Source organism: Balaenoptera musculus, chromosome 6 (assembly GCF_009873245.2).
Source record: "Balaenoptera musculus isolate JJ_BM4_2016_0621 chromosome 6, mBalMus1.pri.v3, whole genome shotgun sequence".
NCBI classification, from domain to species: domain Eukaryota; kingdom Metazoa; phylum Chordata; class Mammalia; order Artiodactyla; family Balaenopteridae; genus Balaenoptera; species Balaenoptera musculus.
The window spans coordinates 114,443,552-114,470,343 of record NC_045790.1 but is presented as its reverse complement, the minus strand read 5'-3'; the positions used below and the strand labels follow the sequence as shown (position 1 = coordinate 114,470,343).

General features: G+C 60.0%; 5 protein-coding genes and 5 non-coding genes across 13 annotated transcripts; 7 read left to right on the top strand and 3 right to left on the bottom strand.

Annotated features, from left to right (window-relative positions):
* Positions 1-978: 978 nt before the first annotated feature.
* On the bottom strand, positions 979-5,978 carry SURF6 (surfeit 6). The gene is made up of 5 exons (XM_036856716.1): positions 5,659-5,978; positions 4,118-4,312; positions 3,472-3,560; positions 2,243-2,446; positions 979-2,140 (listed from the first exon to the last, which is right to left on the bottom strand). The coding sequence occupies exons 1-5, from the start codon at positions 5,855-5,857 to the stop codon at positions 1,661-1,663; spliced, it is 1,167 nt and encodes a 388-aa protein (XP_036712611.1). The 5' UTR covers positions 5,858-5,978; the 3' UTR covers positions 979-1,660.
* An 891-nt stretch (positions 5,979-6,869) lies between these two features.
* MED22 (mediator complex subunit 22) lies at positions 6,870-13,622 on the bottom strand. 2 transcript variants are annotated; one of them, XM_036855157.1, is made up of 5 exons: positions 13,415-13,622; positions 12,648-12,778; positions 11,111-11,191; positions 10,135-10,343; positions 6,870-7,659 (listed from the first exon to the last, which is right to left on the bottom strand). In XM_036855157.1, exons 1-5 carry the CDS (start codon positions 13,611-13,613, stop codon positions 7,470-7,472), a joined length of 810 nt encoding a protein of 269 aa, XP_036711052.1. In that variant the 5' UTR covers positions 13,614-13,622; the 3' UTR covers positions 6,870-7,469. The 2 variants fall into 2 exon arrangements, with proteins under 2 accessions (XP_036711052.1, XP_036711053.1); XM_036855158.1 differs by having other exon boundaries at positions 12,648-12,799; positions 13,417-13,557.
* On the top strand, positions 13,602-17,008 carry RPL7A (ribosomal protein L7a). Its single transcript, XM_036855159.1, has 8 exons — positions 13,602-13,666; positions 14,297-14,417; positions 14,970-15,119; positions 15,422-15,562; positions 15,761-15,840; positions 16,161-16,291; positions 16,599-16,668; positions 16,841-17,008. The coding sequence occupies exons 1-8, from the start codon at positions 13,664-13,666 to the stop codon at positions 16,943-16,945; spliced, it is 801 nt and encodes a 266-aa protein (XP_036711054.1). The 5' UTR covers positions 13,602-13,663; the 3' UTR covers positions 16,946-17,008.
* LOC118897573 lies at positions 14,040-14,114 on the top strand. The gene has a single exon (XR_005020467.1). It is a non-coding gene; the product is annotated as a small nucleolar RNA SNORD24 (small nucleolar RNA).
* Positions 14,817-14,891, top strand: LOC118897574. The gene has a single exon (XR_005020468.1). It is a non-coding gene; the product is annotated as a small nucleolar RNA SNORD24 (small nucleolar RNA).
* Positions 15,609-15,683, top strand: LOC118897570. The gene has a single exon (XR_005020464.1). It is a non-coding gene; the product is annotated as a small nucleolar RNA SNORD36 (small nucleolar RNA).
* On the top strand, positions 16,018-16,090 carry LOC118897571. Its single transcript, XR_005020465.1, has one exon. It is a non-coding gene; the product is annotated as a small nucleolar RNA SNORD36 (small nucleolar RNA).
* On the top strand, positions 16,437-16,503 carry LOC118897572. Its single transcript, XR_005020466.1, has one exon. It is a non-coding gene; the product is annotated as a small nucleolar RNA SNORD36 (small nucleolar RNA).
* Positions 17,009-17,195: 187 nt separating the features above from the next.
* Positions 17,196-21,477, bottom strand: LOC118896796 (surfeit locus protein 1). Of its 3 annotated transcripts, none has more exons than XM_036855162.1 (8): positions 21,240-21,477; positions 20,179-20,312; positions 20,014-20,096; positions 18,959-19,150; positions 18,004-18,076; positions 17,756-17,918; positions 17,452-17,533; positions 17,196-17,375 (listed from the first exon to the last, which is right to left on the bottom strand). In XM_036855162.1, exons 1-8 carry the CDS (start codon positions 21,442-21,444, stop codon positions 17,306-17,308), a joined length of 1,002 nt encoding a protein of 333 aa, XP_036711057.1. In that variant the 5' UTR covers positions 21,445-21,477; the 3' UTR covers positions 17,196-17,305. The 3 variants fall into 3 exon arrangements, with proteins under 3 accessions (XP_036711057.1, XP_036711056.1, XP_036711058.1); XM_036855161.1 differs by having other exon boundaries at positions 20,179-20,350; positions 21,240-21,360; XM_036855163.1 differs by lacking the exons at positions 20,179-20,312; positions 21,240-21,477 and adding an exon at positions 19,708-19,813 and having other exon boundaries at positions 20,014-20,098.
* Positions 21,478-21,513: 36 nt separating this feature from the next.
* On the top strand, positions 21,514-26,172 carry SURF2 (surfeit 2). The gene is made up of 6 exons (XM_036855164.1): positions 21,514-21,645; positions 21,733-21,887; positions 22,609-22,712; positions 24,829-25,017; positions 25,194-25,360; positions 25,657-26,172. The coding sequence occupies exons 1-6, from the start codon at positions 21,568-21,570 to the stop codon at positions 25,738-25,740; spliced, it is 777 nt and encodes a 258-aa protein (XP_036711059.1). The 5' UTR covers positions 21,514-21,567; the 3' UTR covers positions 25,741-26,172.
* The last annotated feature ends 620 nt before the right edge of the window (positions 26,173-26,792 follow it).

The following is a 26,792-nucleotide window of genomic DNA, read 5'->3' as shown; positions in this document are numbered from 1 at the left end:
TTATAGTCTCCCAACTCTGACTGCAACATACGGACAGTAATTCGGGAGTAACTGCTGGGCGCAGAGAGAGTGGGACAACATCCTGGAATGAGGCGCTACGTCAAGCAAGATGGCAGGAAGTTGTGCTGCATGACGCAATCACTTCCGAAGATGTATAACCAAGAATAGATCCACATGAGCACACTTTTAAGGCTATAAAGTGCTTTTGGCACTGCCTTAGCTGTGGCCCACAAATTTTAACGCACAGCACTTTCATTATCTTTCAGTCCTAAACATTCTCTAATATCCATTAGGGATTATTCTTTGACTCACAGGTAATTTAGAAGTGTGTTTTTAAACTTCCAAACAGGAAACTTTAACAATTACCTCTGAAGTTTTTAAATCGTTCTACAGCCAGATACGATGCCGATTCTTTGAATTATGACTTGCTTTATGGACTAGGAGGTGGTCAGTTTTCACCACTGTTCCATGTGCGCTTGAGGTACATACTGTTTTGTTTTGTTTTTAATTTTTTGCTGCATCCTGAGGCATATGGGATCTTAGTTCCCTGACCAGGGATCAAACCCGCACCCCCTGCATTGGAAGCATAGAGTCCTAACCACCGGACTACCAGGGAAGTCCCGGTACACACTGTTTTTAGATAACACCGTTCTGTGTGTCCATCAGATCAAGCTTACAAACGCTCTCGTTGAAACCTTCCCTATGCATCTGATTTTGTCTCCTTGGTGTATCAATTCCTAACGGAGATGTTAAAAATCTCCCACTTTGGTTTGTGAATTGATTTCTCCTTGTAGTGGGTCAGTTTCTGCTGGACAGATTTGAAGCTGTTCCTGGTGCAGGACTGTTCTACCTTCCAGGTGATCTGCACCCCTTTCGTTATGTGGCGACTTTTTTTTCTACTAGTGCCTTTTACCTTGAAGTCTTTTTCTTATAATACAACCACACCAGCTTCCTTTGGGTTACCATCTGTTTCTTAACTGGAGTTTAGTCAAAAAAATTTTATTAAGTTTTACTGAAATATAATCCACATACCATAAAATTCACTGAGTTTTGTCCCGTGCATTCATCCCGGCTGCCTGCGGGCGTGGACTTAACTGGGCCTCTGACTGTGCACCCTCCATCGGCCTCGCTCGGTTCTAGGTTTTACTCTTTCTCTCCTGCCTCCCCCTAGATCGGTAACTGTCTACCCCACTCCGCTGTTCCTCCTGCTCATTCACTAACACCGTTTCTATCTTTTAGTGGTTACCTTAGGATTTTTAATGTGCATGTTTACCTTAAATTCTAGGTTTCACCCACCTTCGAAATTAACTTCGAATAACTCAATTCCAGGCAGCCTGAGGACGGCCCCGCCTTCTCCCAGTTACCGAGCCCGTCAACTCCACTTCAACTCAGGCTACAGGAGCTGGGTTTTGTCCTTTCCAAGTGAGTTTGGGGCAGACACAGCAGTTCCTGCTCCTGTGAACACGGGAGAGGAAGAGGGCGCCAGGGAAGCCCCCCCAGACACCCCCTCCCTCCTCACTGCACCCTCGCCCCCCAACCCCGCAACCTTCAGGGAGCGCTCCGGCCTCACAAGAGGAGCCTAGAGCCCGGATCTGGGTCACCCCTCCCCCGGATCTGAAGGCTCTTAAGCACGCGGCGGCGTCCGCTCTCCGCCGGGCCCTCAGGCCAGGCCGGCCCGCTCCAGGTCCTGGGGCAGGATGCGGCCCTTCTTGCGGGCCTTCTCCAGGCGCCGCTCGGCCCTGGCCGCCTTCTTCTCGCGCAGGTTCTGCCGCCGCCTGTCCTGCCGCCGCTGCATCTTCCCCACCACGTGCGCCGTGCGCTTCTCCCACGCGCGCTGCCGCTGCGCCCGCCGCTTCTCCTTGCGCTTCAGGGCCTCCTGCAGCAGGCGCTCGTCGTCGCGGATCTTCACGCCCTCAGCCTTGTACAGCACGTTGGTCCACTGCATCTTGGCCTCGAGCTCCCGGGCCTGGCCCGCGTCCTGGTCCCGCAGCTCCTCCAGCCGGGCCTGCCGCGCCTGCAGGCGCTCCAGCAGCTGTCGGTAGTTCCTGCCCGTCAGCGGCGTCAGGTTCCCCTTCAGCTTCTGCCTCTTCTCCTTCCTGCGCTGCGCCTTGCTGCCCGGCTCCTCCTCGCTCACCTCCACCTCGGGGGAAGAGGGCGATGTGAGCCGAGCGCCGCTTCCCGCCCGCCCGGGGCCCGCGCACTGCGGCCACCTCCGCCCGCCCGACGGCCACGCGGCGCTCACCTTATTGAAGAGCAGCCCCGGCCGGGCCTGCGCCTCCTCGCGGGGCGCCTCGGGAGGCGGCTCAGCGGCCTCCGCCCCCTCGGGGGCCTTGGCCGCCTTCTCCTTTGCTCTCAGCTCCCTCCGCTTCCTCTTCTTCCGGTCGCGCTCCTGCTTCCTCCGGCGTCGTTTCTCCGAAGCGGCGGGAGACAACTCCCCGGCGCTGCCCTGTGGCGCAAGCAGGTGCTCGCTCGTAAGCTTCTCCCAACCGCGGGGCCCCCAGCCTGGCACATGGAATCAGGGCAGGAAAAAGGGCCCGCCACGTGCAGCATTCCACCCGGAGGTGACCTGGCACCCAAAGTGCACCCAAAACAAGGACAAGGGGACCCCGTGAGAACCATGCCTTCTGGATCCCAGGCATCTACCATACTAGGGCACTTCCCAAACACGGTGCCTCTAAGTCTCCCCAATGACCCAATAAGGGACCTGTGGTCCTCCATCATTTCAGAGACAAGGACAGGGGGCTCAGCCAAGGCCACCACCCAGATCTTGGCGTTGGGTCAGAACACTGCACCCGTGCAGACCAGTGCACGATTCTGACCCCTGCGGGGCAGACAAGAGTGCTCTGGACCACTGCAGGAAGGCAGGGCCCTCGGGCCTGTCCCAGGGGCCAGGGGACTGTCCCCACACAGCAGGAGGCTTGGGGGAGGGTCCCAGGAAAAGGGGGGGTGGCGATGCCACCGCGCTGAGGCTGGTTGAGGTCCTGGAGCGTCCCATGGCTGTCACCTCGGGCTGGTCACCTCATCTCAGGCCCTGGCTTACCTCACAGGGCCGTCGAGCATTTAGACGGGCAAACGTGCAGGAATTGTCGCCCAGTGTGGGTGTGCTAGCAAAATCAGCTTCCCTGAAGGAAGAGGCTGAGCCTCTCTCCAAGGCCGCAGAACAGAAGAGCCAGAAGCTCAGTGTGGCCAGCAGGAGGAGGACCCTGGGGACCGAGCTCCGCAAGATGACAAGAACTACACCTGACGTCTTGCAGAACAGAGCTGCCGAGGCCCTGGCAGCACCCGCTGCAGGGGCGGGATCAGGGGCTGACCGCCCCCCCACCGCCCTGTCAGCCCCATCCCCCCACCCCCCGCCCTGTCAGCCCCATAACAGCTGGCAGAGCTGGGGCCAACCTCAGCAAGCACCTGGGCGTCTTCTCTCCAGGCAGGGTGCGGAAACCACCACAGGACCCAGAGGTCTCCTCCACCTACCTGGCCCCGCGCCTCCCGGATCTTCTCATGCAGGCGCTGCCGCAGAACATCCAAAGCAAATAAAGAGCCAGGCTCGTTGGCCAGGCCATCTGCAAAGAAGCAGTCACAGAACCAAAAGGAAACTCCCCCACGCCCCGACCTTCCTGTGCCCTCCCCAAGGGCCCAGCTTCGAAGCCTGAGTCTCCATACACTGCCCCCTCCAGTGACCACTCATGGATCTGCAGGTCAGTTCCACTGAATTCTACCCTACCTCTTCAAGCTGGATTGGCCTCCAGGACAGGACATCCTCATGTAGTGCGGGCCAAACCCATCTCCCACTTCTTCCAACTTCTGCAGTGCCCCCCAGACCCAGAGGCAGCTCTCGCAACACCACTTCAGAGACGTGAGGGCAGTAAAGCTCTTCAAGCTAAGCTGCTCCAGGACCTCAGTGGGACATGGCCTTGCCCCTCGCCATCCCAGTTACTATGTGGCCTGAAACTACTGTGCACTTCCTGAGATTCCCATCCACCCCCAGAGGCCCCGTGATCTGTCCTCTGAAAACACGTTCTTCGGGAAGTCTCACACTATCTGATCATGCCGTTACGACCAGAGAGGACCACGTTTATATCTGTCCCAGATCTCAGTCGACCCTGCCCATCCCCCTCACCTGCAGGGGCCCCGGTGGAGCTGGAGGCCCCCTCCTTCTCCTTGGCTGCCACTGGCGTCCTGGCTTGAGACTTCTCCGCAGGGGCCTGGGCCTTGGGTTCTGCAGTCTTCTCCTCCCGCTCCCGGGATTTCTTCTGTGCTCTCTTTCTCTTCTTTTTGGGGGGCCCAGCAGCTTCTGAGACTTGAGTTTTGCCAGCTGAAACACAAAATGAGAAAGGGCTGCCAACCCAATCCCTGTGACCCATTCAATAGGTAGGAAAGTCCTGCAAAGCCTTTGGTCCTAGAAGAATGCCAAAAGCTAATCGGGATGGGGGTTATGGAGACCCTCATCCGTTGAGCTCAGAGCCACAAACTTCCTAGAAAGCAGACTAGCCACACTCATCAAAACCCTGAAAAACATCCACACGCTGACCCAGCAGTCTGCTTGTGAGAACTCATTCTGGGTATGCAGAAAGACGTGGCCTCAGCATGTTCACCATAACATCCTTTTTTGAGTGAAAAACTAGGAAAACCTAAATATCCATCTATAGCGATAATGATGGCACCGCCACAAAACAAACTACGATGTGCCCAACAAAAAATAACGGCATAGGCTTTCATTTTAACAGATTGAGAGGGAATTCTCTGGCGGTCCAGTGGTTAGGACTCCGCGCTCTCACTGCCGAGGGCCTGGGTTCAATCCGTGGTCGGGGACCTAAGATCCCACAAGTGTGTGTGGTGGGGGAGGGCAGAAAATGTTTACATTCTAAAAGGAAAATGAGAATTGAGTACATAAAGTAGGAGCCAAATTGTTTCAGTGAGAAATACTCAGAGAAAGTTTTAGAAAGATACAGATCTAACTAGTAACTGAGTGATAAAAAAATTCACTTAACTTTATTTTTCTACGATGAACATATTTTCCTTGTATAAAAAGAAAAGGTCGTTTTTCCCTCTGGTAGGTCCATGGCAGACGCTGCCACTCTCCCCTCCTCTGCGCCAGGGCAGGCCAGTTATTGTCTGTTTCACCTACTTGTGTATCTGCCTCCTGAGGGGGCTCTTGTCACCACTGCCGTGTAAACTCCCATTAGCAGAAGCCATCTTCTTCCTTCCTTCTCCCCACACCACCACCAGGCCCATAGTAATGGGATGAAAAAGTAATTTTTTCATCATCACTCATACCTGTCTTCCCACCCAGCGTGGAGAGCTGGCTAAGCCTGTTCACGATGCCCAACGGCAGAGCAACCGTTCCACGGGGTCACCTCCTCCAAACCCCAGCCGAGCTTCCAGCCCGGAGGGCGCACAGCTGAATCTCTCGGACTCCCAGACGGATGCCCCCAACGAGTAAGGGAAATGGCGTTGCCTTTAAGCATCCCTTACAATTCTTCCCTCTAGTATTTCACAGGCTTGTTTCACGCATCTACGTGTCTACTCCACCTGAAGGCTACTCAGGTGCGGTGTGGGGCAGACACCGACCTCCGCCGCGGAGGGGAGTGGGGACGCTGCGGGGTGGAGGGGCGCCCCCTTCCGAAGCCCTCCCAGTCCCGGCCGGGGGCTGCGCTTTACCCGACTTGCGCTTCTGTGGCTCGGGGCTGGGCTGGGAGCAGATCTTCTTGGCCAGATTCTGCAGGTAGGCGTCCTTCGCGAGCAGAGAAGCCATGGCTGGAGGTTCGGGGGTCGGGCGGGGCTCGCTCCGGGGTCCTACTCGTGGGGAGGAGAGCCGGGGTGCAGCGTCCCGCGCCGGGACCAACAGCTCCAGACACATACACTGCCCCCGGCCGGCGCGACCCTCTCCCCTTCCGCTGCGCACGCCGGGAACCAGCACGTGGGCAGGCGCGGCCGGCCGAGCGCCGAGCAGCCAACGCGCGACGCTCGATTAACCAGGTGGCTCCACCGGAAGAGGCGCGGGGGGCGGGCGCAAAGCATTATGGGGCGGGGGCGGAGACCGCGCCCGGCACCCGGTAGGTGCTCGGTACCCGTAGGGGCGACAGGAACAGATCCGCAGTAATTCACTCCTCTGGGGGCTCAGACCCCAAGTAGGAGCTGGCGAGACCGCGTTCGTTCAGAAAGGACTGCGCGCCGGGCAGGTTCCAAGGCCCCGGGGTACAAGCGGCGAAGAGAACACAGCAGTGTCCTCCTGAAGTTTATGTTTCAGTGGCGACTGGTAATAAATTCAGAGTGACGTGGCGGGCCGTGGGCTGTCATGTCCTCCGTACACTGGGACGGTGACCTCCCTCTGGGAAGGAGATAAAGCACGCCGGTGACAGGGCTTGGGATTTGATGTCCCGGCTCTTCTGGGGTGACACCCGCTCCCTGCCTTTCAGGTGAGCCTGGCTCCGGGCACTGGGCCTCGCGTTCCACCTGGGTTGAGTCCTGAACCTCCCACTTCACTTCCCAGCTCCATGACCATAAGCACAGCACTTCAACCCCTTCCGAGCCTGTGGTCACCCCTCCCTGAGATGCCAGTAACGAGCACCGACTCGGGGTGCAACCAGAGGCACGACGCCTGGGCCACGTGATATGCAATAATGGCAGCTTTTCATGCATTCACCACACATTAGGGCCCTTCCTAGACAGCTCTTTCTAGGCAATGGAAATGCAGCCATGACTCCAAGCTGACAAAGCCCCTGCTTGCCCAGAGCCCCCCGTGGGGAGAAGGCTGATACGGAGCCCAATGTTGTCCAGGCAGAGCCCAGGGGCTGTTTTCCGACAGCCACGGAGACCAAGGGTGGTCCAAAACTGATTGGGGCTGAGCAAGAAAAGGAACCAACCAAAGCAAAAGGGTGGAGCTGGTTTTATTCAACAGTCTCATTACAAAAATAACCAAAACGTGCGCAGCAGCGGAATTAGGAAGGACCCTGCCTGACTTCTGCAAGAGCGGGCAGCCCTCTTTCCCCACAGCCCTGCAGGGGCAGTCAGCTAGCGCAGGGAGCCTCAGGGCAAGGTAGCGGGCAGAGCTGTGCGTGGGGGCCTGGCCTTGGCTAGTACTGTCCACTCTGAGCACTTGCGTCCTCCATTGTAAACACCTTGCTCAGGGCAGGTCTCCCAATGCTGGCCATCCTCCCTGCCCCGCTGTTAGGTCCTCAACGGGACAAACTATCCTGGAAACTTCCTTCCAGCCAGCCAGCCAGGAAGGTAGCAAATAAGAGGTGACGACGAGAGGCAGGATGGGCCACCCTGGCATGGCTGGGGGTACTGCTTCCCCCCAGCACTCCTAGGTGGGCTGTCCCTGGGCTGCCACGGTTCCGAAAGAGGCCACCGCGGCTCCCCAAGTGGGCCCCAAGGCTGAAGGGAGTTGAGGCTGTGGTGGGCCCAGAGGGGAGCGCTGGATTTCGCTCCTAAGGTCTAGGGGCCCGGGGACAGGAGCCCGGGGAGGCTCAGGCGTGCTCCGTGGGGCCGGGGCCACCGGCGTGGGAGTGGGCAGGGGCTGCAGCCTGCAGGGGGCCAGCACTGGGCTCCGGGGGCGCCGGCAGAGGGACTGAGAGGCCGTCAGCGGAGTCTGTGTCGAGGTCCAGCCTCCAGTAAGCTTCACACAGAGGCAGATCATTAGCTTCGCAAAGACTTGAGCTTTTCCACCACCAGAAACCCAGGGAGAGACAGGAGCAGGAAGAGAGGGAAGCCAGGGAGGGAAAGCGAGACAGAAGCAGAGTTAAGGAAACACAGACCACACCCCAGGCCTGCCTTCCCCTCCTCTCCTCGGTGCCGGCCCCTCCGTCAAGCGGCCTGGCTGAGGGCGAGGCGCGGGCGGCTGCCCCTGCTTCCGGGTCCTCCGGAGAGTCCGAAAAGGAGCCTTCCGGGACCAGCCACCAGCAGGCTGTGACCTCGGCTGGTCCCTTCCACTGGCCAACCGGTGTCCCTCCTGCCAAGTGGCATTCCTAGTCCCTGCCGCCACCTCCTGTCCTGGCTCCAGCTGCCCTCCTCCTGCAGGGAGCTGCCAGCCTGGCCACACGCTCCCACCAGCTGCAGGAACCAGCGTCCAGAGCTCGCTATGGCCTCCGCGGTCCCGACACTTTGCAAGGCCCCTGAGGGCAGAGAGCCTGTCTTCCTTCTGGGTCTGGCCCTGGCTGGGACTCAGCCTGAATGGGGTGGCAGTTAGGAGCAGAGGCCCTGGTGTTGTGTGTGACCTCAAACAGGCCCCCGGCCCCTTGAACTCAGTCTCCCGTCTCTAGTATGGGGACAGCAGGGCTGGCCTCTCAGGGCCAGGACGCAGGTGAAGGGCACGGCTCGTGAAGGCTGTCAAGGGGGCGACTAGAGCATGTCCCGTCCCCACACTTGTCTCTCTGGCTTTCTCCCGAATCCTGCCCTGCCTCTCGCTCCCTCCCTTGCTCCTGACTTCAGCGTTCAGTCTCAGAAACCATCCTGGACACAGAGCGGAGTCTCAAGGAGAGTGGAGGGCAAGAGGCAGAGAAAGAGCAAATCGTGAGCAGAAAGCAGGGCAGCGAGCGTGGAGATGAGGGTGCAGGCAGCCGGGACGCGCAGGGAGGGCGGAGGACGGGCTGAGCGCTGGTGGCCCGGGTTGGGGGCCGAGCAGGGAGGGGCTGACAGCCCGCTGGCCCAGCCTCAGCCGAGCCCCAGCCACTGACAGGCATTTACAGACGAGAGAGGAACTCAGCCTCTCGAGGCACCGGGAACAGCGGGAAGGGACCCCAGGCTGGACCAGAAACCCCTCTGGCTGAACCAGAGACTGCCGGGCCCAGAGCCAGGACGTGAGGAGCCTGGCTCTCAGGCCCCCTGGGTTCCCCTGCAGCCCTGCCCCTCTGGCCCTCAGCCTCGAGAGGCAGGGCTGAATTGCTGGCCTGCAGCTGCTCAGTCCAGGGGCCTGGCCCTTGGGGGCAGCAGGGGGACAAACACAGGGACATAGGGGACAAGCAGTGCTGTGAGAAACGTCCCCAGCAGGGTCTGAAACCCCCCAGGGACCCACTTGGGACCCCTCTCTGAAGGCCTGGTATGTAGGAGGCACCCGCCGCGTGTCTGCTGAGCCGTGGGTATCAGGGACTAGAGAAGGCCCCAGAACACTCTGGAAGAGGCTAGACCGCTCCCTCTGGGCAGTGACACTCTGTCCCTTCCCACAAAGGCCAAGATGGGTGGGGACCATGAGGGGTGGCACTGAGTCCAGCGCAGTGAAACCAAGCCCCAGACCACTGGCTCTGGGCGTCTGTGGCCCCAGCATGGCCGCCACGGGACAGAAAGGAGCATTGAACATCCATGACAGAAAGGACACATTTGTCCGGCAAGGGCGAGAGGGGGTGTGGACTCCATGTCTGCCAGACTGAGTCTCGATCTTTCCAAGCTAATGGGGATGGAGATGCGGGGTCTCTCCAGCCTGTTTCCCCAAATGTAAATTACACCTGGACTCTTGATTTCTCAGGGCCCCTCCAGCTCAAACCGCCTCAGGTCTCAGGATTCTGAGTGGCCACACGAGGGCTGGGGTGACAGGTCTTGCTCCTGCTGTATCCCTGGCGCTCAGCATGGGCCTGGCATGCAGGAGGGCTGTGGTCTGGGAACAAGGCTGAGCTGAATGGGAGCTCAGTGGTCCGAGTTCCCAGGCCTGGCTTTCAAGGCCATCCTCTGCTTGGGTTTTCTCCTCCTCCTTCCCAGGAGCCCCCACCCGACACCCACGGTGGGTATTCAGTGACACCCCTATGGAACTGCATCCCTGGGCAAGCACTGGAGTCCTGGACATGAGCCTGGGTGGCCAAGAGAGCTAGCCCGGCCTTGGCTGGAATGTTTAGATACTGCTTAGTCAGCTAAGAGGGACAGACAAGCCCCCAGACAGAAATGCTGGCTTGGCCCTCCCAACCCTTGAGGTTCTGTGATTTTCATCCCGATGCCCAGGCCCCGGTAGGCGGCGTAGGTTGTCTGTCGATCAAACGCTCTGACCATGAGGTCTCCTCTGAAACCCAGGCCAAGGGCTCTGTTGCCAAGACCGGGAAGGATTTGGAAAAACAGGACCTTCGGGCTGCCAGGTGGGGCTGGGCCGCCCCTGCTGGCCGGGCCCGGGTCCGCAGGTCCACTCTGCACGGGGTCCAGCCCTATTTGTACCTGGACGAGTAATACTCCTCCTCCAGCTCGTAGAGGTCTATGGAGACCTCGTCCCGCAGGGCGACGAGCTTCCGGTCACACTCCTCCCGCAGAGCTCGCAGCTGCTGGTTGCGCTGGTCGATGGCCTCGTTCACCGACGGGAAGTCGTTGAGGATGAGGAACTGCTTGAGGTCGGACACCAGCTTCATCAGGGACTCGCCGGCTCGGACCTGCGTGGATGGGGACGGGGCAGCACAGTGAGGGACTGACGGCAGCCTGCCTCCGTGTGCCTGACGCTGGGTAAGCCATGGCCTCAGCTGCCTCATCTGCAAAGTGGGACCATGGCACTGACATAGGGTCATTGTGAGAAGTGAGGAAACTAGAGCGTAAGCTATGGGGCGGTGGGGGGCGGGGCAGGGTCCCTGGCACCAAGGCAGGTGCTGTCAGCCTCCCGGTCCCCACGCTCCCCTGGCCTCTGTCTTCTGCTTCTGCTGGTACGATCACCAATCTCATGTGTTATTCAAGCCCACACGCTGCTTCTCAAAACCTCAAACCCCAGATCAAACTACCATCCCATTTAACCTCCTGCCCTGCTCTTCCGCAGGAGCAGCACATCTGCCAGTTGGGGGGGATTCCTTTAGGACCTCGTCCTGTGCATTTTCATCCGGGGGCACAGACCTATGGAAATACTTGGTTGCCCTGCTTGTTCTGTGACATCGAAAGGGATCAAAATGCACGTCCCGTTTCATCTGACCATTTGCTTCCCGCACTTATAAAGAATCTTCAGCGAGGAAGGGGTGATCTCTTTCTAAGCACCGCCCAGCACTCGACAGGATGGCCGTGGCCGGTTACCTGCCAGCCCCTTACGCGGCTGCCATGGACAGCCCTCCTCTCGAGCGGAGTCTCCTGAGAAGTGGTTTGCCCCCCACCCAGGGAACCCCAGTGGGGACCACAAGGTTCCTGGAGCCCGGGCTGTCCCCTCCACCTGGTGACTCACGATGTTGGCGGCTCGCACGTGCATCTCGTAATTATCCTGCTCGCCCTGAGTGGCCCTCGACACCTGCGTCTCGTCCTCAATCTGGAGGGCAAACGAGAAAGCCGAGAATGGGCAGGCGCCCCGGCCCTCAGGCACCCCGCGGTGGCAGCATGCCCGCAATCGCCACACCCTGTGGCCTATCGTGCCCTCTGCGCACCGGGCGCTGCCAACCAGACCTCAGGCCGCGTGCACCGTCACCCCCTCTAGCTCTGTTCTAAGGAGATGGCAGGCACCTTCACCAGGACCAGTGGATGCCTAAGTACACCAGCCGCCGTGCCAGGCGCGGGGAGGGGTTGGTCCTGTCTTTTTTGGGGTGTGGAGTCCTGTTCAGCACAGACTGCGTCCCTAGCTCAGGCGCTCACTGACCTGCTAAATGGATCAAGAAAATGACAATGTATTTTTTTAAGTGACCATTTACCGAGTACTTCCTGGGTGCCAGGCACTGTGTTAAGCGCTCGACCATCATCTTAGGAAACTCACAGAGGCCTGGACCGCCATCCCTGGTTTACAGGTGGGCAAACCTGAGGCCGGGACAGACCTGAGCCCACTCAAGGTGTCTCAGGCGGTAAACGGCGGAGGCAGGAGTCCTGCCCCGCCTGTAGCCTGTTAGGCCGCTAACTGTCCCAAGCCACCCGCCAGGCCAGGGTCCAGGCAGGGGTCAGGGCACCCTAAGCGGTTAGGAGCCAGACTGCCCGGGTTCCCAGCCCTGCCAGTTATTAGCAGAGTGACTCCGGGCAGGTTGGTAAACCTTCTGAGCCTCAGTTTCCCCCTCTGAAAAGGGAGAGGAAAACAATGGTACCTGCCCCGTAGAGTTCTTGTGAAGATTAAATGGGATGAGACACAAATGGCCCTCTCGGCTCCGCCTGACACGTGGTGAGCACTAAATAAACTCTAGCTTTCATCGTCACTCTTAATGCTCAAACAAGCCTTACAGGTCTGCAGCGGTCATGCAGAGATCCTGCCCCAATCCGGTCAGCGGGCTTGCCTGACCGGAACCGGACGCTGACCACGCTACCCACCTGGGAGGCCTTCCCCAGCTTCTCTCCCTGACCGCGTGCGCGCGCAGTAGTCCCCACGGTAACCGCTTTACACAGATAAACTCCTCCAGTCATCACAAGGACCCTACGATGCAGCGGAAACTGAGGCACTGAGAAGTCAAGACCTCATCCAAGCCCTTGCTGCTAGTAAGTGATGCTGGACATTGGATCCTGGCAATGTGACTGGAGTCCCCTACAACCGCCTCACCAGGACCTGTAATTGGCCAGTTTACCTGTTGACCTGTTTGTTATTGTCAATCCCCTTGTGGCTCTCCCAGATGTTCTCCCCATGGGGACAAGGGTTCACTGGTGTATCGCCATCACCTGGCCCGGAGCAGCCATGTTGAGTGGGTGCTGTTGAAAGCGGACACCCTGGCTCCACTCACCACTGTCCACAATCTCTAGACTCTGCTACTTCCCTTGGTCTCAGAAGGGGCAGCAGACCGGCGGCCCCCACCCACCTTGGCGGTCTTGATGATCTCGGTGAAGTTGTCCATGATGGACTTGACATCATCCTTGAGCCGCTTGTTGTAAGACTGCAGCAGCGTCTCCTTGCTTTGCGGCAGGGCTCTCTGCTGGGCCATGGCGGGGCCTCAGGCACGGCAGGGGGCACCTGGGACCCAGAGTCTGGTGTGAGCGGGCGAACCCCAGCCTCCCACCCTCCAGGCCCCCGCCTCGGCAGGACCCGCAGCTCTCCGGGGACTCCCTTTCTGCCAAACACACTCGTCCAAGCATCCGCACACAGTGCACTGCGGCGTCTCCTCCGGCCCGCGCCCCTTCCCCGGGACCCCGACGACACCCTGCTGGGCTCCGGCGCAGCCTTCCCAGAGGCCAGGCCCACGCACTTCCCCACCTGCCCTGGCCAGCCGCTTCCCCGCCAGCACTTCTGCCCTACTCCTCACCCGAGGAGCCGCTCGGATCCTACCCCACCTCCTCCAAACGCACTTGGCCTTCACCCCCAATCAGCCGCCCTCGTCTCCACGCCGGGACCCCCGGGGGCCGCCCCACGAGACCTCTGGGCTCCTCCGCTCCGGGGTCTCTGCTGGGACCACCCTCCCGCCCCGCGCCAGGTGCCTCCGGGCTGCGCGTGCTCCGGTCCGGGTGGCCCCCCGACCGAACTCGCGGTTTTTAAGCCACTTTGGAGTAAATCGCACGAGAAGGACGCCGACACCGCCGCCACGCCGCCCCAACGCCCACACCTGGTCCGCAGAGCCGGGGACCGGCGGGTACCTGGCCAGGGCGGGCTGGGGACGAGAGCGCGCCCCTCCGGAGAAGTCCCGGCTCCCTGGCGCCTCTCCGCGCCCCTTTCCAGCAGCTCGGACCCGTCGCCCGGCTCTAGGCACCGCCCGCCGGGCGGGAGAAAGTTCTGTCGCTTTAAATCCGAAATCCCGCGCAGGCTTCCGTTCTCGCGATCTCCGAGGTCGCATACATATTACCCACAATTCCTTCTCCTTTCTTTCTCCGCCAACCGTTCAAGATGGTGAGTACTCTTGGTACCCGCGATGTTGGCTTTCGGATCTGGGCTCTATCCGCTGCCATCCTTCTCCAGGCGTGACCCCGCAGGGATCCTTCCACCGCCCAGCGCGAGAGGAGCCCCGCGGGGCCTCGCCTAGAGGCACTGGGGCCGGATAGACTTCTCGGCAGCCGGGCTTGGGGAGGAGGAGGAGGATCCGGGGAGCGCAGCGCCGCCATGCGGGGCTCGGGGCTGACAGGCCGAGGCGCTCCAGCGCCCCGGGGGCTCTTCCGTCCCGGGGGGCCGCCAGGGGTCTTGCGCAGGGGGTTCTCAGTCTGTCTGCCTCTGCTGTTTGGAGCCCGCCGGATTCCGAAAGGGGCCGCGGGGCTGTCGAGGCTCGTGCAGATGATGTGAAAGAATATTTGCTATCTGAGTGATGGTGAGGACGTCCCTAACCACCAAGATCGCTGATGCACGAGCCGGGGGGGCGGTCGCCGGGCTCGCGGCGCCTGCGGCTGGGGCCAGGTTTGCTCACGGGGGTGCTTGGGGCCGGCCCGCCTCGCGCTCTCGTCTTCGGGAAGCCGGCCCGGGACCCACTCCTCTTCAGAGAGACTGTTGGGGAGGCGGCGGTTGAACTGGGTGTTTCTTTTCGCCCAGCCGAAGGGAAAGAAGGCCAAGGGCAAGAAGGTGGCCCCGGCCCCTGCTGTGGTGAAGAAGCAGGAGGCCAAGAAGGTGGTCAACCCCTTGTTCGAGAAAAGGCCCAAGAATTTTGGCATTGGTGAGTAGGAGACGGCAGATGTTGCAAACGGCTGCTTAAATGGTACCCCCCCAACGAAGAAAAGCAGTTTATCGAACAGAAGGTCATGTCTTGGTTTTGTTAGAATTCAGTGAGTTTGGAGTCGAGGCTACGTGGATGGGGATTCTCGCGTTTTTGCCGCTTTCTAGCTGTAACCCGGCTCGGTTCTTAACCTCTTCCTCTGAGAGGGGGCGATGACGGCGCACCTGAGCGTGTGGCAGCGTGGAGCCCAGGTACTGGCCGTTGGGATTCAGCTTGGCCGTCACACGACTAGCTCTGCCAGAGCAGAGGCCGTGGGACCGCGGTCCTGACGTACGCCTTGGCTGCTCGTTGAATGAGGAGAGGTGTCGCTAGTCTCTTCTGTGATCCTAGGTGTTTGTGTGCAGGTGACGCGAAAGAACGTTTGCTGTCTGAGAGGTGGTGATGCCATCTTAAAGCACCGAGATCGCTGATGCACCGGCGCCCTTCTGCGTGGCCCTGAACACGAGCTTGACGAGGAGCTTGAGCCTCACGGTGTTGCCCTTTACTCCTCAGGACAGGACATCCAGCCCAAAAGGGACCTCACCCGCTTTGTCAAATGGCCCCGCTACATCCGCCTGCAGCGGCAAAGGGCTATCCTCTATAAGCGGCTGAAAGTGCCGCCCGCGATTAACCAGTTCACCCAGGCCTTGGACCGCCAAACAGGTGGGGTTCTGTGGCAGAAAAGCAACGCTGGGGAGGGATTTCTTGGGCGTGGTCGCCACCTTTACTTGGACACTGGCAGAGCTGAGGCCTGTAAAGGGGCAGTGGGTATTTTCAGTACGTTCGCTTGTTAAAACTTAGGATTCCGGGTCTAGTTTCCAGAACGTGATATACTAAAGAGATACCGTATATGATCTGAGATCTCTTGAAGCGCAGTTGTATTCGGAACAGTGACCTAGCATTTGTGACGGTTAAGTGATGTTAAGCTTTTAAACTATCAACCTGAACTGGCGGTCTTTTTTCAGCTACTCAACTGCTTAAGCTGGCCCACAAGTACAGACCAGAGACAAAGCAAGAGAAGAAGCAGAGGTTGCTGGCCCGAGCTGAGAAGAAAGCTGCAGGCAAAGGGGATGTCCCCACCAAGAGGCCACCTGTCCTCCGAGCAGGTGAGTGGGCCCGTCCTTGACGAGGGTGAGTGGTGGGGCAGGCTCTTGGCGATGATGCATGAATTTCTTCACCTGGAATCACTGTGAAGAGTAAAATCCGAGCTTTTTAACCCTGAGTCATAGCGGGGCCCCCGGTACAAGTGCTTTTGTGCCCAGCAGCCCCACCCCTCTGCCACGCAGACTGGTTGTATGTTCTAGGGGTTAATACTGTCACCACCTTGGTGGAGAACAAGAAGGCTCAGCTGGTGGTCATCGCACATGACGTGGATCCCATCGAGGTATGTGTGACTTGTTCTCAAGCGTCGACTGCTGGCCTTAGACTGGTTGGGTCCTCGTTTGTACCAGGAAGATAGCTCAAAGCCAAATACTGGGTCTGGCAGAGGCTGTCGCAGGGTGGCGAGGACTGTCAGCTTTCCGTCTGAGGACGTCCTGGCAAGGGACCCACCTGGTGGCTGTTGCAATGATGTGACACTCTCACTGAACTAAACCTTGAAGTACAAGTGCAGGAGCTTTTTAACCCTGAGCAATCGCTGCCACGTTAGCTTCTAAGTTACTGCTTCTGCTCAGAATACTCTCCAGAGCTAACGCTGTCTTCCAGCTGGTGGTCTTCCTGCCTGCCTTGTGCCGTAAGATGGGGGTCCCCTACTGCATCATCAAGGGCAAGGCCAGGCTGGGGCGTCTGGTCCACAGGAAGACCTGCACCACCGTGGCCTTCACACAAGTCAACTCGTAAGTGTGCAGTGTGGCCCAGAATTCCCGAGAGTCACTAGGGGACAACCTTCTCCCCCACCCCGCCCCCCCCCCACCAAGTTTGCTTAGTTTCTCGGGATCTTTACTTTAAAGACCAACTTTAAAAGAATCCTTTTTTGAACTTTTGCCGATGATGGTTATGAATTTCTTCACCTGAATAAACCATGTTGTCATGTTGTATCTGAGGCAGAAGGTTTGTGTTGGAGCTAAAAAGGAAGTCGCTGCTTTCTGGAAGGGTAACTGAGAGGCCAATGACCCACACACATTTTTCCCTCTGCCTTGTTAGGGAAGACAAAGGTGCTCTGGCTAAGCTGGTGGAAGCCATCAGGACCAATTACAACGACAGATATGATGAGGTAGGTAGCACACTCATACAGAATACTGTCTTTGGGTAAGTTGCATTTTTAGTCAGAAACTGGCTGGCTCTCAGCTCTTTCTGAGCAGTTGTATTTGCCAGTCAACTTGGAACAACCCAATAGAAGTGCATGAAATGACCCGCCAAGCTGACTGCCTGTCTTCTTGTTACAGATCCGCCGTCACTGGGGAGGCAACGTCCTGGGTCCCAAATCAGTGGCTCGCATCGCCAAGCTGGAAAAGGCAAAGGCCAAAGAACTGGCCACCAAACTGGGCTAAGTGTACACTATTGATTTTTCTGTACATAAAAATAATAATAATTAAAAAAAAACCTCCTCTTCAGCCAGCGTTGGGCATTTTGGGCTAAAAGTTTGGGACAGTGGCAAGTAAATCCTGGGTCCTTATCCCTCATAGGGCAGCACTTGCGTGTTGGTCCAGTTTTGAAAAAGCTAAGCAGTATTTGAATACCTTGAATACTCTGAACCAAGCCCAGATCTGGTTCATTTGGGTAGAAGGAAGGCGCTACACATGCGATGTAGAGATTTATTTATACCAATAACACGTTATCAGCCTAAAGTCAGTCGAATCTCTTGAAGTGGCTTCAGCTGTTCAGGGACAGGGCTACATCCGCCAAGCTCGTCACACACCAGGAGTCCGGCTTAGGAATTTCTTAAACCACAGATACGAGGTGGCCGCGCAGAGTCCGTACCTGGGTGGAAAGAAATGAACAGTGTCAGGGGCTGAAGGGAGGGTGGAGGGAGCAGGAGTGGCCAGCCCCGGCTCACCAGGTGAGGATGTACTGCACGTGCTCGTTCCTCAGCGTGACTCTGGTTTGCCCTCCGATGGGTCCTCCAGGGACTGTGCTCTCTGCGGGGACAGGGGGCTGTGTCCTCACCGTGGCCTGTGCTACCAGCTGCTTGGCACGCAATGGCCAGTCAGCCAGCCCCCTCGTGTTGCCCTCCGCTCAGCGCACGTCAGGCGCGCTCCCACTCCACCAACACCCGCGCGGGGCCGGAAGTGACGGGGAGGTGCCCAGGGTCAAGAGGCAGGTAGAACAGGGCCTCGGGGGGCCGGCTGGTCACAGCGTACTGAAGTCGGCATCTATGAAGATTGGCTCTGCGCCTGTGAGCCTGGCCATGGCCTCCAGGTCCCGGTAATGCCACTGGTTCCTCTCGGGGTTATTCTCAGGAACAAAGGGCTTCCTGGTCTCCGACAGCCTCACCATCCCGACTAGGTCCACTTCTCCCTCAACCTGCCCAGGAAGGGGTGAGATGCTCTGTGGGGCCCTGCGTGGAGCCTGGATTAGCTCCTACGGGGGACAGGTTCACACCCCTTACCTGGCCTTTGCGCCGCGTATCTGGATTCACTTTTTTCCTGGGCACAAACCCTCTATTTACCAGGATGGTGACTCTAGAATAGTAAGAGCACGCCGTTTCAGGTAGGGGACGGTTTTTGAATAAAGGTGGTCACTAATGGTCATTCTGGCACCTCCCGGACGACAGCACGAGGAAGGGTTTAAGAGTTAGTAGAGCTAGCTGGGGAGGAGGGGGTGCCTCCGACCCGTGAGTGCTGTAGGTTTGCGGCCTCCCCGCCACCGTCACCAGCAGCAGCGGCCTCTGCTTGCTTTGTGCTTCACTTGCTGCACACGCAGCCACTGACCAACAGCGCTCCGCCGCCTCCAACTACTGCCTCGCGTGTCTGCCCCCAATCTCCCATCCTGACCAGGGGAGTCCCCGAGCTGCAGCATCGGGGCCCATCCCAGACCTAAAACCAGAAAGCTGGGGCTGACAAGGGACCTGGGGTTTCCTTTGCACGTTACCATTGGGAAGCTGCTCTACTTACCGATCTTGCAGAGCCCCCATCGTGTACATGTCATCTCCTTCCCCTGGGATACTCTGCCCATCTCTTCACTCACTGTTTGACCCAGAGCCCCTGCGAAGCCTTCCTCGAGTCGACTCCCTCCCTTGCAGGGCTGGGGGTTCCTTTCTCTTGAGTTCCTCTGCTGGCCCCTCAGGCTGCACCCTAAGCACTAAACGTGCGGGCCACTCATCGACCGTTTCTCCAAAGAGGCCTATTTCATCCACCTCCTTCCTTCCCCTTCAGAGCTCAGCAGGCAGGTGTTGTTCAGTAACAAGTTAATTGGCTTAATAATGTCAGAATTACACATTTCAAGCTCCCAAGGAGCCGAGCTGGTCTGGGTTTCTTGGATTCCCCAGGGTTGGGGGCTGAGAAGGAAGGAGATGGGAAGGACCGCATCTGCCAGGCCAGTCAGCTCCCCCGCGTCCCACTCACCCCAGGTCAGTGCAGCGGAAGGGAGTGACCACGTAGGCACCGCTCTCAGCCGCCGACGAGAGCCGGCCGGCCTCCTGGGCCTCCCGGGCCGGGTCCACCATGGTCCGCGGCATCATGTACAGCTCCTTGGAGTGGTCAAAGTGCCCCCTGACCTTCACTGGCCTGTACTCCAGGTTCTGCAGTTCCATCGGGCTACGAGGGAGGGCAGGAGCTGAGACCAAGCAAGGTTTGGCAGGAAGACAAACCCTCTCAAGGGTCTGCAAACCACGAAGCCCACCGTGGCCTGAGAAGCAATGTAGAAGGTGACACACCGCCACAGTGGGGTCTGCGTGATGTGCCCTCCAAAGGGGGAAGCTGATCCCTTTGATGCCACATGGGAACGTGGATCTGTGCTGCTCAACAGTCCACGTTTTCAAGAAAAAAAGCTGTGGCCTCCTGTGTGAACGTGATAAAATACGTGGGGCCAAAACCGTCATCTGCAAGCCGAATGTGACCCACTTGTTTGCTCCTTTGACTGGAAAGCTTTGTGATTTTAGCTGGCACTCTTAGGACACTGCCCTTTTTTTTTTTTTTTTTTGGCTGTGCCGCACATCTTGTGGGATCTTAGTTCCCTGACCAGGGATGGAACCAGGGCCCCCTGCAGTGGAAGCGTGGGGTTCTGGACCACTGGACCACCAGGGAATTCCTAGGACAGTGCTTTTAAATGAGGGGAGAAGGCAGTAGAATGCCTGTGCATTTTCTCACAGTACCGTTCTCATGTCCAGACTTGACATGCGCGTGCCCTCCCCTCCAGCTAAGAATTACTGCTGCAGAAGGCCATCAGCACTGTGGGGGGATCCCTCAGCTACACTGGGTCTGGAAAAAGCGCGAAACCCAGGTTCAAAGATCTTTCTATGTACGTATGTCAGGCAGCTTCACAAGGGCAGTCGGGTGTCAACAGGAAGCCTAGCAGGACCACTGATTTTGAGGGCTCCCAGCAGGGTCAGGAAGGCAGCCAGGCCCCACTGCTGACCTCAAGTGAGCCCAGCCCCGGGTGGGCGGCCACACACACTCACTCTGCGGGCAGCGGGATGGGCTCGGCCATAACTCTAGACTCTAGTTCTGCGATCAGCTGTAGCTTCCACTTCCGGCGCTGGACCTATGGACACAGGGCATAAGCCCGAGCAGGTGGCAGCACAGTCAAGGGCTCAGAGCCAGGAGCGCGAAAAGTCAGGCTTTACCTGCCACGTCCCCAGGCCAAAGGCAGTCACAGGTATGAGAAGCAGAAACCACTGGAGGAAGGAGTCGTCTTCTGTTTTTGCAGCAGTTGCTCCGGCTGAAGAGCTGCCACACCTGCTGGGCCTCCAGACCAACCCTAGTAGATGTCACAACACGGGCATGGGGCCGGAAGCCCTGGAACAAAGAACTGGAGCAGCCAATTCCTTGAAGCTGCCATGACTACCGGAGAGAACGTGGTACAGGAGGAGGGCCCAGGCCACCACGTGCAGTCGGGAGCCCACCAGCAGCACCTGCGTCCAGCCCAGCTCCTAACCCAGTGCCCAGCGCATGACACCCACTCAGTGGACATTCACCCACTGAATGAGATCCAGGGCTTAGTCCTGGCTCTGCCACCAACCATGACCCTGGGTAATTCATGGAACCACCTCACGCCTTTCGTGCAAGAATATGCTGAGATGTATCCTGCCATGAGGGCGCACGGGTACGGGCTACTGTGCTCTGCAGACAGAACGTGATACACTCAGGAGAGTGGTTTACAGAACTCTCAGAACAGCTGTTCTTTTTCATCGTTCATAAATTTAAAGTTGGCAAAACGAACACAGGAAGTACATTTAAGCTCTCAGAGGGTGAGTCCCATCAACGGAAAGCATCACGGGTCTTGAGGTTTGTAAAAAAGCAGGCCTGGAGCAGGTGTGCAACGTGCCTTTACAGTGTACACAGCACTCTACACACAAATACCCTTTGCTGTGCCTTGAAGGCAACATGCAAACTGTGGTGATTAGCCAGGCTTTCCTTTAGGAGCCCACACAGTTTCCGTCCTGGGTTGGCCCCGCATCAGCCCGAGGAGCCGTGGGGCGGTTACGGCACGTCTCGGGCCGAGCGTGTCGGGCGGCAGCGCGGACGACAGCGCCGGCCAGAGCCCGCGCGCACCCAGGGCCCGACTCAGAGGCTCGGGCGGCAGTTCCAGGGCTTATCGCGACGCCACGCGCCCCGGCAAAGCGGAGGCACGGACGGACGGGGCGGCTTTCCCAGGTGCCGAGGGCACCCCTAGACGAGTCCTCACCTGGGCGCGAGATGACCCCAAGGACGCTCCTCCGGACGGCGCGGGCCGGGGCCTGCGGAGACGCGAGGGGCCGGCTGAGCTCGTCCAGTCCGGGCGCGCGCCCCCAGCCCGGCCGCCCCGCTCCGCTCACCGGCCCCGCGCCCGCCGCACGCAGCAGCGGCCCCAGCCTCGCAGCGCACAGCCCCACCCGCCGCGCCGCCGCCATCGCCCAGCCCGGGCGCGCGCTTCCGGGATCTGGAGGCTTCTGCTTCCGGGGCGCCGTCCGGCCCCGCCCCCGGCCCACGTGGTTCGAACGACGTTCGGCCTCCAGCTCCGCGCGCCCCGAGCCATGAGCGAGCCGCCGGCTGACGTGCGCGCCTTCCTGCGGGAGCACCCGAGCCTGCGGCTGGAGCCTGGCGCCCGCAAGGTGGGCTCGGGGCACACGACCCCCCAGACGGGCCCCGGGACCGCCGACCGCCCGGACCCCGTGACCGCCCCGCCTTCCCGCCCGCAGGTGAGGTGCGCTCTGACAGGCCACGAGCTGCCCTGCCGCCTGCCGGAGCTCCAGGTCTACACCCGCGGCAAGAAGTACCGGCGGCTGGTCCGCGCCTCCCCGGCCTTCGACTACGCCGAGTTCGAGCCGCACATTGTGCCCAGCACCAAGAACCCGTACGTGGCCGGGGCGGGTCCGGCACTGCCGGGGAGGCCTAGGGTGGGACAGTTCCTAGTGCTGAGTCTGGCCGGAGCTGGGTAGACTCCGAAGCCCCGACCCCTCCCCGCTGGGTGAGCGCTCCTCAAAGACGCGGCCTGTTCTGCAGCGCCCACTCTCCCGTGAGATAGGAGACCTGAGACCCAGGTGGGCGTCCTGGAGCCGTGAGTCACCTGGGATCTCAAGTGAGGCCTGTCCCCCGTGCATGTTTGCTTTTTTGTAAACGTGAGGTTTGTCACCTGGGCCTTTCTGCTTCAGGAGGAGTGGAGCGCTTGTGCTTTGTCACCTGAGGTTCTGAATGCGGTCGTTTCCCTATCTTTAGTTTAAAGGAGAGCTTTGATTTAGCTGGGAGCGCACGGTTGACAATAGTAGTCAAAACGAAGAGGGGGATGGCAGACGCTCCCACTATCCAGCACTTTGCCAGGCTTTGGCCGACGTGCCTCTCGTGCTGGAGCAGAGTCCGGCGAGGCTGGTGAGGCCTGTTTTCCAGGCAGACGGTGAGAGGCCGCAGTCTGCCTGGATGAGTGCTTCTCCACCCGGGCCGTGGACTGCAGTTGCTTGGGAGCTTTTAAGAATCCTGATGCCCAAACCACGTGGTGGACCTCCCCTGTCAGTCTGTGTGGGGGAGGCCAGGGTGGAGAACCGTGGGTCTGGATCCTTGCTTGTGAACTGTCCCCTCAGGCACCAGCTGTTCTGCACACTGACCCTGCGGCACATCAACAAGTCCCCGGAGCACGTGCTGAGGCACACCCAGGGCCGGAGATACCAGCGGGCTCTGCAGAAATGTAAGTAGCCGAGGCGGGACACGGGTGTCTGGGCGCTTGCCTGCCCTCCCCCAGGACGGCACCCCTAGAACGCAGAAGCAGCAGCCTGGGCATCCTTCGGTGGTACTTGGTGGATGCAGTGGGCCAGGTCCCAGCACAGTGAGGAGAGGGACGACGGTAGAGACGGTGCAGAGCCAGAGGCGGACTCCGAAGTGATGCAGGTTGTGTTAAGTGCTGTGAAGAAGCGAGCGAGGCAGGTGGACCTGCCTTATGCAGGAGGCTCTCGGAGGGTTTCTCTTTAGACTGAGACTTGAGGGACTGCGGGGGGGTCGGGGCGAGTGCTCCGCTTGGCTGGGGGGGTGTCTGGAGGACGGCCATTGTGCCACCAGGCAAGGTGGGGTTAGAAAGGCGGGTGGGGATGAGACCACAGAGGGTCTTGGCAGCCGTGGAGTGGGGATGCCCTGGAAGGGTTAAAGCAGGGACTGGCCTGATCTGTTTGTGTCTCGGGATCACGTGTTGCTGCCAGGGGAGAGGGGAGGGGAGGGGAGGGGAGGAGTGGGAGGGGCCACCCGGTTGCTGTGCAGTCACCCAGGTGAAGATGCCGGTGGCTGGGTCACCAGGTGCTGGCAGGGCAGATGGAAGGATGTGGGAGGTTTCTAACGGTTTTGTGGATAGAATCAGTGGACGGGGGCAGTGAGGGAGAGGGGGGGAAACCAGCTGTGCTTCCCAAGGTTCTGGTGTGACAGCTGGTGGCTGATGACATCACGAGGGTGGGAGAGCGGAGTCTGAAGAACGGCTTTCTGGGGAAGAGCACAAGTTCCTTCGAACGTTACAAGTGGAGGCGGATCAGGGCGGGTGGCCGTTGGGAACACGGACCAGCCCTCAGATGATGCAGATCGGTGACACAGACACAGCGTCTGCATCGCGTGGAGCCGGGTGACAGGGCCGGGACTGAGCTCGGAGGAGCCCCGGGCAGGAGCCGAGGAGCCCGGTGCGGTCGTGTCTGAGGCAGGGAGGAGTTTCAGGGACGGAGCGGTAGCCTCGTCAGACGGCCCCGGAGGGCAGGGGAGGGCTGAAGCGTGACCTGAGATCTGACGGAGGCGGCAAGGTGGGGACAGAGCCGGGCCCGCTCCGGCCCGGGAGCCCCGAGCCCCGAGCGAGGCGGGGGCAGGAGGAGCGGCTGGGGCGGGGCGGGCGGGCCTGACGACCCGAGGAGGACGAGCCGGAAGGCCTTACTGGGCAGTGAAGAGAGGAGGCTGCGGGCGGCGCTGGGGGCCGGCGGAGGCGGGACACGGGCTCCTGGGCGCCTTGCTCGGCTGCTCGGCGAGGGCGGGAAGGGGCTGGGCTTCCCCATGAGTAGGGGCGCGGTTCCGAGGCCGGGCCCAGGCGCTGGGACGGGCCGGGGAGGCGCCGCTCTGGCAGCGGAGCGCGTGGCGGGGGCGCCTGGCCACGCGTGGGCTCCGCTCTGCTGGTGATGGGGCCGCCGTGCGGCCGTGGAGGGGGCCCCGCAGGTGGGCGGTGACGAGAGGGCCGGGGCCCGGCAGGGCTTGTCCACCCCGTGAGTGATGATGGCCGGAGTCGGGGGACAGTGAGAGCCGATGCAGGGCGGGCCCCAGCAGCCGGCTGCCCCGAGCCCTCGGCGCGGGAGGGGACGGTGTGGCTCCAGCGAGGCTTCTCCGTGGACGCCTCGTCCCCACTCTCTGCTCTGAGCCGAGGGGCGGCAAGGGCCAGGCACCAACTTCGCTGAGCCCCGCCATCCAGCGGGGGTCCCGGCCGCTGTGCCTGAGGGGACTTCAGTCTCCGGGTGACAGGCTGGCCTGGCTTCCTGTGCCCGCTCAGCGCCCTCCCGGCCGTGGCCGGCTGGAGCCAGAGAACAGATGCTCCAGGCGCGTCCTCCTCGGGGAGGAGAGAAGAGGGAGGCCTTCGCCACCCTCCTGCCCCGGGCCCGCGTCCCCACGCGTCCCCACGCGCCCCCCTGCTCTCCTTCTAGGAACCGAGCTGATGGCGCTCGCCTTCCTCTGCCGATTTTACCTGTGGGTGGGGGGGTTCTGGGGGCCCTGGCAGAGCTCAGCTCTGTTCCCGGAGGGCTGTGGGGAGACGAGGCGGGAACCGGGCCGCGTGCGCATCTGTCTCCCAGACGAGGCGTGTCAGAAGCAGCATGTGGAGTTCGTGCCCGCCTGCCTGCGGCACAAGAGTAGGAGGAGGCAAGACCAGCAGGGCAGTGACGGGCCACCCGGCCCTAGAGAAGCCTTCTGGGAACCCGCGTCCAGCGATGACGGCGCCGCCCCAAGTGACAGTGACGACAGCATGACAGACCTGTACCCACGTAAGCTGGGACGCGCCCCCTCTCCTTCCCCATCCTCTGGATTCGGGTCGCGACCGTCCACCCGGTTTGCGTCAGCAGCTCCCTCCCGGTGTGTGTCCTCTGGTCCTGGGCCCGGCTGACCCCCGGCACAGGTGGGGGACTCGACCTAAAGCAGCCCAAACCTCTGCTCCTTCCAGCCGAGCTGTTCACCAAAAAGGACCTGGGGGGGACCGAGCACGGGGACAGCACTGACGACTTCCTGACGGGGGATGAGGACGAGAAGCCAAGACGCCGCAGAGAGATGGGCCCTGGAGACAGCGAGGCCGTGGGCGTGGGCCGGGAGCGGGTCCTCAAGCGCGGGAAGGTGGGTGCCACCCCCAGGGCTGCCGGCATGGCGGCGGCTTCTTCTAGCCATGGTTTCAGCTTCTTTAGAAAAATAAAACACCTTTCTCACAACCGAAATCTCAAGCTAAGGATACGTAAGATGAGCGCCGAGGCTGCTCTAATGGGGGCGGGGGGCTGCTTCCTGGTTTGCTGCCCAGGAGTTTCCACTAAAGCCTCTTCCTCTCTGCGGGCCGGGATTGGGGGGGCCGGGCTCACAGCACCCCTGCGTCAGATCAGAACGCCTCCACTGATCGGAATTCTCTGTTTGTGCCGCAGAAGCAGTCCGGCTCGTTGAAAAAGAAGTTCAAGAGTCATCACCGCAAACCTAAGAGCTTCAGCTCTTTCAAACAGTCAGGTTAATGGAAAGTTGCTGGAGAAAACACATCTTGAGAGCCTTTCGAGAACCCTCCCGGCATCCACGCCGTGTTCCTCTTCAAGGTGCCCGCCGCGCGTCCTCCTAACTGGTGGGAAGTCCATCCACTCCTCGTTTGCTGCCCCAGAAGGCCGGGCCGGGGGGTCTGACCCGCGGATGTCAGGGTCTCACCCCCACCCCCAGGAAGCAGCAGGGACCCCGGAGGGGGCACCCGAGGAGAGCCCTGGCCGGTCCCCACCTGGCTGGACGACACCAGAGGATCACACTGCATACAAATGCCACTATTTATTTTGACGTGTCTCCAAAAATCAAAATGTTTTCAAACACAACTAAGATATAAAATACAGCGTAAAATGAGATTCATAACTATCTCCCCCATAAAGCAAAAAATTTTTCAGAAATCGTTGTGCCAAAACCAATTGGTAGATCCTGTTTTTCTCTTCTCCCCGAGTAGGCATCGACCCCCCGCCCGAGCACTAGCCCACGCAGGGCCAGGGGAGGCGGGCCTGGTGGCCACCACGCCACCTGGCCACCAGGGTCAATCTCAGTTTTTACAAACCAGAAAGGTCTTCCTAGCAGGGGGCCGAAGAAGACCCGTACCCTGCCAGAAACTGTGTCACGGAGCAACTGCGACCTGGCCAAGAGCGCCATTCATCAGGGCCATCATGCTGGGGTAACGGGGAGGGGGCTGTAGATCAAGACACCACCCTGCCCAGATGGTGACACTGAGTCAGAAAACCCCCTTGGTGTGGGAGCATCCCAGCGACTGAAGTAGAAAAGCCCTCTGAACTTATAAATACTCAGGGAGTAGGGCCACTGGGGGAAGGATTGGGAGCGTCTTGGGTTGAGCCTCTGCAGTGGCGGGGACACAGGTGGGTGCTGGAAAGGTTCTAAGAGCACTAGTGGGTAAGAGCCGGCCTCCCCCCTGCCCTGGGAAGCTGACCAGGGGCTTTGCTGGGGCGGGGCGGGGTTGCTCCCCACCTCACCCTGGCTCTGGCCTGGAAGGTAGACGTGGATCTGGGTTCAGGCCTGGCCCCAG

What these genes read in the sequence shown, in the direction of transcription:
- SURF6 (XM_036856716.1), bottom strand. Translation starts at nt 5,857, where the DNA reads ATGTGTCTGGAGCTGTTGGTCCCGGCGCGGGACGCTGCACCCCGGCTC. An exon ending in TCCGGGAGGCGCGGGGCCAG is followed by an intron (nt 2,447 to 3,471) that starts GTAGGTGGAGGA and finishes CTTGCGCCACAG; the next exon opens with GGCAGCGCCGGGGAGTTGTC. An exon ending in CGGGGCTGCTCTTCAATAAG is followed by an intron (nt 2,141 to 2,242) that starts GTGAGCGCCGCG and finishes TCTTCCCCCGAG; the next exon opens with GTGGAGGTGAGCGAGGAGGA.
- MED22 (XM_036855157.1), bottom strand. Translation starts at nt 13,613, where the DNA reads ATGCGACCTCGGAGATCGCGAGAACGGAAGCCTGCGCGGGATTTCGGA. An exon ending in CCAGCCCGCCCTGGCCAGGT is followed by an intron (nt 12,779 to 13,414) that starts ACCCGCCGGTCC and finishes GCCGTGCCTGAG; the next exon opens with GCCCCGCCATGGCCCAGCAG. An exon ending in ACGTGCGAGCCGCCAACATC is followed by an intron (nt 10,344 to 11,110) that starts GTGAGTCACCAG and finishes CCATCCACGCAG; the next exon opens with GTCCGAGCCGGCGAGTCCCT.
- RPL7A (XM_036855159.1), top strand. An exon ending in GGCCTTGGACCGCCAAACAG is followed by an intron (nt 15,120 to 15,421) that starts GTGGGGTTCTGT and finishes GTCTTTTTTCAG; the next exon opens with CTACTCAACTGCTTAAGCTG. An exon ending in GCCACCTGTCCTCCGAGCAG is followed by an intron (nt 15,563 to 15,760) that starts GTGAGTGGGCCC and finishes TGTATGTTCTAG; the next exon opens with GGGTTAATACTGTCACCACC.
- LOC118896796 (XM_036855162.1), bottom strand. Translation starts at nt 21,444, where the DNA reads ATGGCGGCGGCGCGGCGGGTGGGGCTGTGCGCTGCGAGGCTGGGGCCG. An exon ending in CCCATCCCGCTGCCCGCAGA is followed by an intron (nt 19,151 to 20,013) that starts GTGAGTGTGTGT and finishes CCTCCCTCGTAG; the next exon opens with CCCGATGGAACTGCAGAACC. An exon ending in CTTCATAGATGCCGACTTCA is followed by an intron (nt 17,534 to 17,755) that starts GTACGCTGTGAC and finishes CTGTCCCCGCAG; the next exon opens with AGAGCACAGTCCCTGGAGGA.
- SURF2 (XM_036855164.1), top strand. Translation starts at nt 21,568, where the DNA reads ATGAGCGAGCCGCCGGCTGACGTGCGCGCCTTCCTGCGGGAGCACCCG. An exon ending in GTGCCCAGCACCAAGAACCC is followed by an intron (nt 21,888 to 22,608) that starts GTACGTGGCCGG and finishes CTGTCCCCTCAG; the next exon opens with GCACCAGCTGTTCTGCACAC. An exon ending in CATGACAGACCTGTACCCAC is followed by an intron (nt 25,018 to 25,193) that starts GTAAGCTGGGAC and finishes TGCTCCTTCCAG; the next exon opens with CCGAGCTGTTCACCAAAAAG.